The sequence below is a fragment of the Tursiops truncatus genome, chromosome 16 (assembly GCF_011762595.2).
Source record: "Tursiops truncatus isolate mTurTru1 chromosome 16, mTurTru1.mat.Y, whole genome shotgun sequence".
Lineage (NCBI taxonomy): Eukaryota > Metazoa > Chordata > Mammalia > Artiodactyla > Delphinidae > Tursiops > Tursiops truncatus.
In genome coordinates, this window is record NC_047049.1 from 25,576,517 (window position 1) to 25,590,292 (window position 13,776).

A 13,776-nucleotide genomic window follows, 5' to 3' on the forward strand; every position below is an offset into this window, starting at 1 on the left:
GGTGTGATATGGGAGGGTGGTTATGTTCGGGAACATAGTCCTTTTATCTTTTAGAGATTCAAACAGAACTATTTATGGTTGAGATGATATGAAGTCTGAAATCTGCTTCAAAATAATTTCACTGGGGATAAATGGAAGTGAAAGTGGATACAGTATAGATAAAACAAGACTGGCCAAGACACTAAATCGCTGAGGTTGGGAGATGGGTACATGCTGGTTCATTATACCATTCTCTTTTTTTTGTAAATGTTTAAAATACTCCATAATAAAAAAAAAAAATTAAAGGATTCTATTCTGAATAATGTCCATATTTGACCCTAAATAATATTAAGTTTTACAGAGCCCTTAAAACAAATAGGGAACACCAAAAGCTCAAGCAACAAAAGAAAAACACAGATAAACTGGAATTCATCAAAATTAAAAACAGTTGTACTTCAAAGGACACCATCAAGAAAGTGAAAAAAAAGACAGATTGGGAGGAAATATTTGCAAATCATTTATCTGATAAGGGATTCATATACGTCTCTTAACTGTGAGACTCTTCCGAGGCTTAACCGTAAAGCATGTGCGTCATGAATCTCCACGAGAAATGGCAGACTTCTGGGACCACGAGGGCCTCTTCCTCTTACAGCAGAAATGGCTGCCTCGGACCCGTCTCTGGGAGATGCTGATAGAAGTAATGAAGGCTCAGAGAGGTAAAGTAATTGGTCCAGGGTCATGAGAAGAGATGTTAGCATGGCTAGGTCTAGAGTGCCAGAGCTCTGACAAAGTCTAGTTTAAAGGAAAACCTCCCCTTGGACAGTCACTCACTGGGATTCCGTGGGAAGACCACTGTCCTGTCAGTCAGATAAGGGCCTTTAAAACAAACAAAGGATTGAATAGGCATTTCTCCAAAGAATATATACAAATGGCCAGTAAGAACACAAAAAGGGGACTCCCCTGGCAGTCCAGTGGTTAAGACTCTGAGCTTCCAATGCAGGGGGCAGGGGTTCAATCCCTGGTCGGGGAACTAAGATCCTACGTGCCGCATGGCATGGCCAATAAAACCAAAAAACAAACAAACAAACCAAAAAAAAAAAAACCCACCAAAAAACAAACAAAAAAAGAACACAAAAAGATGTTCAACATTACTAGTTATTAGGGAAATACAAATCAAAACCACAGTGGGATACTACTTCACACCCACTAGGATGGTTATGATTTTTAAAAAGACAGTATTGACGAGGATGTGGAGAAACTGAAACCCTCATACATTGCTAGCGGAGATATATAATGGTGCAGCCACTATGGAAAACAGTCTGGCAGTTCCTCAAAAGTTAAACATAGAGTGACGATATGACCCAGCAATTCTACTTCTAAGCGTATACTCATGAGAATGAAAACATATGTCCACTCAAAAACTGTATATTCATGTTCAAAGCAGCATTATTCATAATAGCCCCAAAGTGAAAAAAGCCCAAATATCCATCAATTGAGGACTAAATGTGTTACAACCAGACAGAGGAATATTTATCGGCCATAAAAAGGAATGACATAGTGATACATGTTACAACATGGATGAACCTTGAAAATACTATGCTAAGTGAAAGAAGGCACTCACAAAATAGCACATGGTATATGATTCCATTTACGTGAAATGTCCATAATGGACAGAGACAGAAAGCAGATTATTGGTTGCCAGCAACTTGGGGGATGGGGCAGGGAGAGGGGGAATGACTGCTGATACAGCATTTCTTTTGGGGGTGATGAAAACATTCTGAAATTACCTAGTGGTGAGGTGGTCCAAACTTGTGAATACACTAAAACCCACTAAATTGTATACTCTAAAAGAGTGAATTTTATGGTATGTGAATTATATCTCAATAAAGCTGTATTACAAAAAAGAAAAAAAAAGCCTCAGAAACCATCCTCACCTCAGAACAGGAAGTACCAAATGGAGGTTGGGGACAGGTGTCAAGAAGCCCGAGGGAGTCCCTCAGCTCGGTACAGTCCACTGTGTGCTGAGAGCAGACAGATCTGCGTGTGGCAGCACTGTGGTCAGAATGAACGACTAACCACAACCCCCCACTCTTTTCCTCACTCAAGAGGCTGCAGTGGTGCGTGTATCAGAAAAATAGCATATATCCTAACTTACCTGCTCTAAGAATAAATAATTTCATATCTTATTATTAGAAAATAGTTGTTGAAAAAACACCTCTCATCTGATCACCAAGGCTGATGATATGGAAAGTGATTCACGTGCATTTTGGACAAGGAGTGAACCAAAATATATTCTTAAATTCCTCCACTGAAAACAAACCTTGGGTCAGTAAGGGAAGAGGGAAGTCTTAAAGTTCCCCAGAGCTAAAATAATTAATAACAACAACAACAACAAAGGCTAACATTTGCCAAGTAATTACTATGTGGCAGGCACTGCTCTAAGTGCTTTACAAGTATTAATTCAGTTAACCCTCACAATAACCCTACAGGCTAGGCGCTATTAACCCATTTTACAGATGAGGATACTGAGTTAACTAACTAGTCCAAGGTTATATGGAGGCAGTCTGGCTCCAGAGTCTGCACTCTCAGCAATGCCACTTCCAGGCGTCTCTTCTGGGATGGCCACCACGGAGGGGTGGTAGGTCGGGCATGAAATTAGACTTGTGTACCACACAGCAATTGGCCAACAGCTCCAGGCCACCTGCTTGACATCTTCCAGGGACCACAAACCACTTCCTTCAGCACATGGGCAGGCATTTCTACCCTCCTCTGGCTAGAGGCTCACTGCCCTTGTGTGAATCCTACTCCACAGCAAAGGGAGCAACCAGTTTGCAGACAGGGAGACTGGAAGCTAAGCCAATTAGAGACCTATAGGCTTTTGAGAAAGTAAACTGAAATGTTCCCCAGGTGCCCATGTTAAGAGTCAGAAGGCACATCTCCAAGGATATACAGAGGGTGCAGGTGAAGAAATGATGTTCACATGTGTGTGGGGAAGTGAGGCCTTGCATGCGCTACTGATGGGAATGTGAACTGATAAAGCCGTTTTGGGGAGCAACTTGGCACTATTGGCCCCAAATTCCAAATGTACATACCCTATAATCCCATAGTCCCCAGTTCCACTTCTAGGAACCTAGCAAACTGCAGAAAGAAATAAGTGCAACAATGTTCACTGCTGCACAGCTTGAAATGGCAATACCTTGGACACAATGTACGTTCATTTATGGAGGGGTAGTCAAATAAATCATGGTCTAAAGTAATTACAGGCATTAAAAAAAAATCAGAGGCATATATGCGATATGAAAAGAAGTCTACAATATATTAAGGTTTTAAAAAAGGTGCATGTTGTTAAAGTACTACATATAAATTATCCCATTTTTGCTTTAAAAACAAATAAAATAAAGAACCCTACCCATACCAACAACTTTATGTATTTTATATGTGTGTGGATGTAAGTTTATACATAGGAGTTATATTACTATATCTATAAATTTGCAGCATAAGCAGAAAAACCAAAAATACACAACAAACCACAAACTTTCACTTTTTCCTCTAAGTATTTTTGTATTTCTCTATTATTTACCATTGTTATGAGCGTGTGTTATTTTTGTGTAATTAAAAACTGATGTGAAAAGGTAAAAGGTACCTCAAAGCCCAAAGAAAGGCAGCAATCGGGTCTAAGAAAGGGATTGGAGAGACAGCCAGATTGGTCCTTATGAGAAATCAGGCCGGTGCAGGCGTTCCACTCCCAGCTCCCACCCACAGCAACAGCAGCAAGGGGATTTGCATAATTAAAGACAAGGGACTCAAGAAAAAAAGAAAGTACACAGGATGAACTTCTCACACTGTTCGACTCTATATTCAAGTCCCAAAGAGCTACCGTGCTCCAACATCCTAGTGTAGAAAGACAAATATTAACTTTCTCTCCCAAATAAACCACAAAAGTGTAAATCTGATCAATAAACTAAGCTATGGTGTTTTTCATTGTGTCTGTGTTTGGTTGGGTTTTGATACGATTGGAGTGAAACTGCCAGGTGGAATTTTAGATGAGGAAGATTAATTTTTAAACGGCGAACAAAAAGCAGTATGTACAATTTTGAAAAATATGATTATTTTCTCCACGCACCGCATTTTCTCCATGTACCGCGCGTGTCTCTGATCTGCAAGAATGTGTAACAAAACAGTGTTACAATGTAAGATCTGTCTTGCTCCATATTTAAAAATCAAAACAGAAATGTTTTGATAACTTCACTCTAGGATCCACCTTTCCAAACCACAAATATTCTTGTAACGTCTTACATTCACTCTCATCTCTTCCAAAACAAGTTTAAATTCTTTAAAACACCTAAGATGGTGAATCAAAACTGAGCCGTGGCTCTATGAGGGTGATGACGGCACCAGGAACAGAAGATACACAGCTCATCTGCTTTCCCACAGAAAAAAGTATGGAAAGATGAAAACCAAAAGTAAATAAATCCAGCTATGGGAATGTAGCTGAGTAAGCGAAAGTATCCCCCAAACCCCAAAAACCCCATCCAGGCAAGACTGACAAGTCTGAGAGGATGACCTATTTTAATTCCCACACTGGGAAAGCCCAGAATTGTATCAACAAGCTGCAGAATTCAATAGAATGAGACTTGTTTCCCTTTTCTTTACCTCCCATGTTGCAATGTTCTGGATTTATTTGTATTTCTTTGTTTGTGGTTTCCACATTTGCATGTGGGTTTTTGGCCAGACTTTGCTCCACCTAGTGGAACTTCAAAGGATGGGCCAAAAGGGAGGTGCCCACTGGCAGACCTCAGCCTGTTGTATGCAGCTGAGTGGACAGGTCACCAAGACCCGCTGTCGCCGTTCCCTGTCACCCAGTGGCTGCTCTGTCTGTGTGGTTATAGTGGGGTCGGTGGCCCCAGCAGGGCCCACAGTTGGGGTGGTAGGGCAAGGAATGAACCCACCTGGTCATTGCTCCACCTGGTCCTGATGGTCCCTCAAACGTCAGTCCAGCAACTTAAGGCAAGAAAGAAAGAGGCCCTCAGGTGTACGGATGGCCAGGCATTCAAAAGGCTGTTGGAATTCTGAATCCAAAGCCATCTAACTTACCCACAGCACCCACAGAGTAGCCAGCTTGTGCCCAGCACCCACAGATGAGGGACATCCTGGACCTGGAAGAGAGGGCTCTCCCCCAGACACAGCTCTGGTAAAGTCCAGGACCATCAGCTTCCCTCGTGGCGACCTGGGAACATCTAACGGTTTCTGCAGGCTGAGCGTGCGTGAGAACAAACTAACATTCGTGAGGCCGAAAATGAGAGGAGAGCCAAGATCTGGAATGAGGAAAGGAAAAAGTTCTAAGAACATGACTCAGTTCAGATTGGTGGTGGGACCATGGAGGACACAGAAAAGAAAGTGACTGGCCCTCAGGCTTCCACTGGGATGAAGACAAACGTTCTTAAAGTGAAACCACAAAGGCAGACCAAAGTGAGAGGAAAGAAGGTTTAAGATGGGGTGACTTAGGGAGGCTCACCTGCTTACTGAACCACAGACTAAAAAAATGTGCTTTTGTCAAAACAGTTGATGTTGGCTGACGATGATGAGCTGACTGGTAACACATGTCAGCAAATCTGAGCGACATCAGGATTCAGGACACTAAAGCTTTAAACTGTCCCACCTGAAATTTGTCATCAGAGCTTATTTCACACACATCTTTTCATAGGAAGGCTGACCTCAAATCCCACGATACTGGTCAGGAGCTGGTAAGGGGATAGCAAGTACCACACAAGGGTTTCTCCACCTTGGCGCTACTGACATTTTGGGGAGGACAATTCTTTGTTGTGGGGGACTACCCTGAGGACATTTAGCAGCACCCCTGGCCTTCATACAACAGATGCCAGTAGTGCTCCTGAGTTACGACAATCAAAAATGTTTCCAGACACTGACAAATGTCCTCAGGCAGGGGCAAAATTGTCTCCAATTGAGAACCACTATTCTACATAGGTTCACCATGAAGAGTTACCTACATAGGTAAAGGATCACAGGGACAAACCTAAACTCAGATATAGAACAGCATCAAGGAAGTCACTTCCAAACTCCCCAAATCTCAGTTTCTGAACCTAGTTTGAGAGTTGACACTAACTTACCAACCACAATGCACTCTTGAGGATCACCAATAAGAATAGCAGTGATAAGTATTATTATATTTAATAACCATGAAGTATATTCCAAAAGCTTTACATATATATCTTTTCAGGTCCCAACAAACCTATAAAGTACGTGCTACTTTTATTTATTTATTTATTTACTTATTTATTTAGGCTGCGTTGGGTCTTCATTGCTGCGTTCAGGCTTTCTCTAGTTGCGGCGAGTGGGGGCTACTCTTTGTTGTGGCGCATCAGGCTTCTCTAGGCGGTGGCTTCTCTTGCTGCGGAGCATGGGTTCTAGGTGTGCGGGCTTCAGTATTTGTGGCATGTGGGCTCTGTAGTTGTGGCTCGTGGGCTCTAGAGCACTGGCTCAGTAGTTGCGGTGCACAGGCTCAGTTGCTCCGCGGCATGTGGGATCTTCCCAGACCAGGGCTCGAACCCATGTCCCCTGCATTGGCAGGTGGATTCTTAACCACTGCACCACCAGGGAAGTCCCTAAAGTATGTGCTATTATTATTCCCATTTTATAGATGAGGAAACTGAGGCACAAAGAGGTTAAAGTAACTTGCTCAAGGATAGTAAGTGGAAGAATCATGTTTGGAACTCAGGTAATCTGCCCCCAGAGCCCATGACCTCACCACTACATTAGACTATATTCCACCTCCACACTGGAAAACTGTTAGATCTACATTGTCTAACAGGTAGTCAGTAGTCACATGTAGCTATTTACTTTAAATTAAAAACTGAATATCATACCACTTTGGAAAACAGTCTGGCAGTTCCTCAAAAGGTTACACATAGAGTTATCATATGACCCAGCAATTCCACCATCAGGTATATATCCAAGAGAAATGAAAACATATATGTGTACACAAAAACTTGTACACACATGTCCATAGCAGCATTATTCACAATAGCCCAAAAGGGAACACAGCTCAAATGTCCATCAACTGATGAATGGATAAATAAAATGTGGTACATTCATGCAACTGAATATTAACCGGTCATAAAAAGGAATGAAATACTGATACATGTGATGATACACAAATACATCAACATGGAAGAATCTTGAAAACATTATGCTAAGTGAAAGAAGCCAGTTACAAAGGACCACATGGTGTATGATTCCATTTATACAGAATGTCCAGAATGGGCAAATCCAAAGAGACAGAAAGTAGATTAGTGATTGTAGGGGCTGGGGGAGGAGGGGGTGTAATGGGGAAGGGCTGCTAATGGCTATGGGGTTTCTTTGTGGGGTGATGAAAATGTTCTAAAATCAGATAGTGGTGATGATCACACAACCCTCTGACTCACTAAAAAAACATTTTCTGTACACTTTAAGAGGATGAATTTTTTGGCATGTGAATTATAACTCAATAAAGGTGATACAAAAAATTAAATGCAATTAAAAATTCAGTTCCAGGACTTCCCTGGTGATCCAGTGGTTAAGAATCCGCCTTCCAATGCAGGGGATGTGGGTTCAATCCCTGGTCGGGGAACTAAGATCCCACATGCCAAGGGGCTACTACTGGGCCCATGCACCACAACTAGAGAGAAGCCCATGTGCAGCAAGGAAGAGCCCAGCACCGCAACAAACGATCCTGCATGTTGCAATAAGACCTGACGCAGCCAAAAATTAATTAATTAATTAATTAAAAATTCGGTTCCTTAGTTATCCTAGCCTATCAAGGACTCAATAGCCACATGTGGCTACGTGGCTACAAAATGGACAGCACAGATATAGATGATTTCCAACATCACAGAAAGTTCTACTGTCAGCAGAATTTCGACAAAAGGATAAAAGCCCTCCTTATCGTCTAATTGCAGCTCACCTTTCAAGTCTCAAGCTATTCTCACAGTCCTCTGCACACCCACAGGCAAAGCTTCCACCACAGACTATGTGCCACTTCTAAAAGCTCCATTTTCACTCTTTCATGCCGGAATAAACTTTCCCCCTTCCTAGTCCACAGACATCCTACGTATCCTTATCAACCTTGAAAGCCCTGTCCAAATGCCTCTCCCTCTATGAAACCTTCCCTAAATCCCCACCTTCCCCCAGCCCCAGCCGTTGTTCCCACCATCCTTTGCTTGCACTTCCATTACAGCGCTGATCCCTCCAGATTACATATCAGTGGATATTATCTGTCTTTCCCACAGGATTATTAGCTCCTTGAGGACAGGGATTCTGCTACTTGTTTGAGGGTTCCCAGTGCCTAGGAATAATAATAGCCTGCTGCAAAGAATGAACATTTTGGTAAACGTTTGTTGGATTCTACTCAAAGGATTTACAGCAACTCATGGTGTTAACTTTAGACAATTGCTCACTCTGGTGTATAAAACAGACTAAGAAAGTGAAAGAAAGAGGGTAAGAATCTGAAAGTCTCATATCCCACTATTCTACAAGGAATAAGGGTGGTCACACTGAAATGCCATATTTAGGAAAGAAGAGTGGAGCAGGGCTTCTGGACTGAAAACTGGGGCAATGGAGGAGAGTAAAGGTGGGGCGGAAGGGGTATACTATTGGAGGGTGTGAGGGGAAGAAAAAATATCATGAACCAGGGCCCCCTTCCAACTCAAAGTTTTAAGCATGGAAGAGGAAGGGCAAGGACTGCATCTCTACAGATCTGTGCCCAGCCCATCGGCTGGATCACTTTATTGAAAAAGACATTTCTCCTAAAACTTTACTTTAAATACTACAGTCAGATTTTTCTGTTGAATCTAACCAACAAGAGAAAGAAAGAAACTCCGCATATCCCATCATAATTTAACTGGAAGAGACAAATGCCAAGGCCTTACTGTTCGGAGACTCTATTGCTTTTTTATTCTCTATGGATTCAAGGAATCACATCTGAGTTGCAATGACCCATAGGAGAATTAAGTCTAAGTTCCTAATCACAGAATGGAGTTAAACTGATGAAATTATTTGGGTCAGGATGGCAAGAAAACTGTTCTAGTGCAGAGCTGGAACCAGGGAAAGCAAGCTGCCTAATATCATATATTTGATATTAAATGCATGTGTAAAAAAAAGATTGTATTATGAAAAAGAATATATGTATATACATACATATATACATATATATAAAACTGAATCACTTTGCTGTACACCAGAAATTAACACATTGTAAATTAACTATACTTTAATTAAAAAAAAAAAAAAGACTGGGCTTCCCTGGTGGCGCAGTGGTTGAGAGTCCGCCTGCCGATGCAGGGGACACGGGTTCGTGCCCAGGTCCGGGAAGATCCCACATGCCGCAGAGCGGATGGGTCCGTGAGCCATGGCCGCTGAGCCTGCGCATCCAGAGCCTGTGCTCTGCAATGGGAGAGGCCACAACAGTGAGAGGCCCGTGTACCAGAAAAAAAAAAAAAGACAGTACTTGATAGAGACATTTCAAGGGAAAAAAATGCAGTGAGGTACCCATACAATTTTCAATACAGACGGAGTACAGAGAGTCCTCCTCAATTCGGAGCTAGCTAGAAGCCACTTGTTGAAATACGGACAGTGAGTACCTGAAGTACATCCTAAGCCAAAATGGTCTCTAAATTTTTTTTCCTTCACTGATTTCTGCAAGCCAAAAATCAACAAAAACAAAAACAAAACAAAATCTAAATTGACTAAATTGTGGCGGATTCAGAGTTAATAATTATAGAGTAACTTCCATTCCAAAGGTTAAAATTCAAAACACAATTCTCACTATAGATACTGAGACTCGGCTAGAGAAAGAGACAGGCTATGAGATGGGGTTAGGAGTGTTAGGGGGAAGGGGGTTAGAAGGAGAGAGCCTACTCATTTTAAAAACTTTCCCTTCTCTGCAGGAACTGTAACCACATAATAGCTGCTGGCCAGTGCTAGCATCCATTCAAATGGACCAAAGTACAAAAGCCACCCTGTCCCCCAAGTAAGTATCGGAAGTGCCAGAGAAATGATAACAAAACGGTCTGTGATCCACAAGCTGCAATTAGGGCATGACACTGAAGATCCCCACCCAAACCTTCTCTCCATGTCCCAGGCTTCCATGACCTGGGAAGGAACCTCCACTTTCCATCCTTCCTGCTAAAGAAATGGATCTGGTTCCCACCACTGCTCTCCAATGGGGAGATGTAGTCCACAGGCCCAGGGCACCCACCTCAAAAGGCTCCAAAGCCTGCACCATTCCTAAATCAACCCCCTAGCAATGTTAATTACTGGTTATTGGAAACAGCCTTTAAAGATACTTACAGAAAGGCGCAGGTGCAAAGGAAAAGCAACAGTTTGTTCTATATTTTATTCTCTCAACATCTATATCTTAGCTTTGTAACTTTTCTAATAAAGGAAATTTATTTCTCTTGCCACTTCATGATTTTAACTGAGAAAACAAAGAACCTCAACGAAGCCTAAAACAGAAGAGCCCCAGCCCTAGAAAAAGGAATGTACTGGGACAGAAAATGAGCTCTATTCCTTTCACATGTTATTTCCAATAAACATAAATATATTCTTTGGGAAAAGCAGATGATACGTCCACAGATAAATGAATAAACAAATTATGGAACACAACGGAGTATTATTCAGCCATAAAAAGGAATGAATTACATGCTACAACATGGATAAACCTTGAGAACATTATGCTAAGGGAGAGACACGAGATACAGAAGGTTAAAAAACAAAAAAAAAGCCAGATACAAAAGGTATTGTAAGATTCCATTTATATGAAATATCCTCAATAGATAAATCCATAGACATGTAAAGCAGACTGGTGGTTGCCAAGGGCTGGGGGAAGGGGGAACAGGGAGGAACTGCTTGTACAGGGTTTTCTCCCCAGGTGATAAAATGTTTTGGAACTAGACAGAGGCAGTGGTTGCTCAATATTGCGAATGCACTAAACACCACTGAATTGTTCACTTTAAAATGGTTAAACGGTTTTAAACAGTTTATATAAAGTTCATCTCACCTGAAAAATTAATGTTTTAAATAGAGGATACTAATGGGCATAACATGATGCTCATAAACTCCTAGGAAAAAAGATAAGGCTTTTTGCTGGCATTCTGCTTCTACTCTTGACCACAACACAAAGTTCAAGTGCTAAGCTGTATAGAGTCTGCCATCTTGCTCTGTGTGTGTCTGTATATGCCCTTCTGAAAAGACACTGAAGGGAACAGAAACTGAAGAAAATAGAATGGTAAAGCCTTGCCAAATGCAAGGAAGGGAAGGAGGGGTGATTCCCCCCTACTGCACCCCACCCAACCTGGCGCCAGGAGTAACGCTCCCATTTGGGTTTCGAAATGCCAGCGGCGCTAAAATCAGCACAAGCCACTTAGCAAGAAAAGCTGGGGTGCTCCATTTGTTGCCCGTATTGGCATCAGCACGACCCTTTGCTCAAAACCCGCAGCTGGCCCAGATCAGCATCAGTGACCGGCTCCCCAGGCCAGCCAACCTGATAGTAAGAGCTTGTTACAGCTCAAGTGTGCCCTGCTGCTGAGCGGTCCCAGTCTACTTCATCTCACTTGCCTTCCAAGAGTCCTGCCTCCAACACCAGTAAAAATGGGGCCAAGAGGCCCCTACAACTTTCCCAGGTCCAGCCTGAAATAGATATCCTCTCAGCCAGCCCCTCCTCCCTCTCAAGCCCGCTCAATAACCCACGTACCCCTACCCGCACAGACATACACGCGGCATCGCTGCTTTGGAGACCTGCTCCACTGGAGGACACGAATGCACCCCACATGACCCCGCTTGCGCCACTATCCAGTCACAGTCATGCCAGCCCACCTGACCTAACTGCCGTCTCAAAGGCCCCTCACTCTCTTGGCACCATGCCTCTGCCACCTCCGTGATACCAAAACCGTCACAGGTGTCCCTCAGCTAAACACCGACGCCCCCTTAGACCCTGTCCACTCCAGGCATGGGTGCCCCTCTCGGGACCCCGCAACTCTTGGCAACAACATTCCTTCAGCCCCCTCCAGCCAGGCCTCGACGCCCCCCAGGCCCCAGACTGGCCCGGACACCCCCTCCCCCTTACCTGCGGGGGTTCAGCCCTGGCTGACAGGGGGCTGGGCAGCGCCTGGAGGAGCAGGAGCGCCATGCCACCCAGGAGCCTTCTCCTCTCCATCCCCCTCCTGCTCCTGCTCCTCCGCCACGGCGCCGCCACCTCCCTCCTCCTCCTCCCTCTCCTCCTCTTCCCTCTTCTTCCTTCTTCCCTTCTTTTCCTGTTTCACTCTCCCCTCCCGCTTCCGGCTCCGCTCCACCCCGCCCCAGCCCAAACGCCCTCCCAGACACTTGGATGGTTCTCCAATTCCAGCGCGTCATTGGCCCTTGCCCTTCGTCCATTGGTCAAGAAAGATGTCGATCAAATAGAAGTCCCGCCCCCTCGCGAAGACGGAAAACTGGAGAAATCCAGCCAATGGAAAGTAGGAGGAACCCGGGCCATCTTGAGTGCTACGAGGCGGCGTAAATGCGTCCCGCTGCGCAGAGAGTGGCGGAAGCAGCTCTGATCAGGGGCGGGGCCATCCAAGACGTGTGTTGAAAAGTCTAATTCTGGTGCCACCATCTTGAATGTGGCGGAAGTACTAGATTTCCACAGTTTAGCAAAGAAAAGGAAAGGGGTATGGTAATTCCAAAGGGTGTTGGAAAATAAGTTACTTTTGTAAAGTAACCTGGCACTCTTAAAAAAGACAACTGCAGAGACTTCCCTGGTGGTCCAGTGGTTAAGACTCCACGCTGCCAATGCAGGGGCCCCGGTTTGATCCCTGGTCAGGGACCTAGGATCCCACGTCCTGTGTGGGTGGCACTGCCAAAAAGTAAAAAGTAAAAACAAAAAAGACAACTGCAATCTAAAAAGCTTTTGATGTCTTTTGTCTTTAAGCACAGCCCCAGTACCAGAGTCCCTCTCAAACTGCTCAGGCAGTATCTTCGGTCACTTTGAATTCCTATGAGATAGTATCTTTACCTGAAGCACAGTGCTTTGTCACCCCAAGTTCGAGGGATGAAATTCTACTGACTCTTCCTCAGAAATAGCTCTGAAATCCACCCCCACTGCTTCAATCCATGTTCTCATTTTCTGGCTAAATACAAACGGTCTCCCTGCTGTCCTGCCAGTTGCTAATTCTTCCCTCTTGAATTTCTCTCACATGTCACAGCAGGGGTGTTCTACCACCTAAAACCAAATATTATCGTCTCAGGGCTTCCCCTCTCAAAATACTTCAACTACCTACAGGATTTATTGTCCAAACTTATCAATATGGTGGTCCTTTCTGCGTCCTGGTCCCTGCGTATTTTTTTTTCACACCTGCATACTTCTTTATCTCACCTACTGCCACTACATTTCCCACACATTCTGCTCACACCCAACAGTTAAGAGATCCCCAATGAACTGTGCTATACAATACATTTAACTTCGTTTACACATTACACATACAGTTTCCCGTTTAAAATTCCTAGTTCTCATCCCCTGGTTTCTTCTTCTGAATTCACATAACACTTATCACACAGTGTATCTAATCTACAATTTCTGCCTGCCTGACCCCTCCGACTAAATTTTTAGCTTTTTGAATGGCACACCAGGTCTTATTCATTTTTTAAACAAATCCCTACACCCTGTACATGGCCCAACCGTGAGCTCAATCAATATTGGGAAAATAAACGAACAGATGAAGAACTGCTGCAGAAAAGCCAGCTGCCTGTAGCTGCCAATTTCCCCTC

At 43.7% G+C, this 13,776-nt stretch overlaps 1 protein-coding gene across 13 annotated transcripts in view; it reads right to left on the reverse strand.

Moving 5' to 3' along the window:
* The window catches only part of WBP1L (WW domain binding protein 1 like), a 67,905-nt gene that overhangs the window by 46,481 nt on the left and 7,648 nt on the right, over positions 1-13,776 (reverse strand). For 2 of the 13 annotated variants that reach the window (XM_033842164.2, XM_033842170.2), the window contains exons 1-3: positions 12,098-12,289; positions 4,929-4,980; positions 4,103-4,136 (exon numbers count right to left, since the gene is read on the reverse strand). The exons of 1 other annotated variant lie outside the window; for it this stretch is intronic. In XM_033842164.2, coding sequence (XP_033698055.1) covers positions 4,103-4,136; positions 4,929-4,936 — 42 coding nt within the window. In that variant the 5' untranslated portion in view covers positions 4,937-4,980; positions 12,098-12,289. Of the gene's footprint in view, positions 1-810; positions 856-4,102; positions 4,137-4,928; positions 4,981-5,073; positions 5,295-6,269; positions 9,161-12,097; positions 12,291-13,776 lie in introns of those variants that run through there. 10 more of the 13 variants (XM_073794008.1, XM_033842167.2, XM_073794006.1 and 7 more) reach the window with 10 other exon arrangements.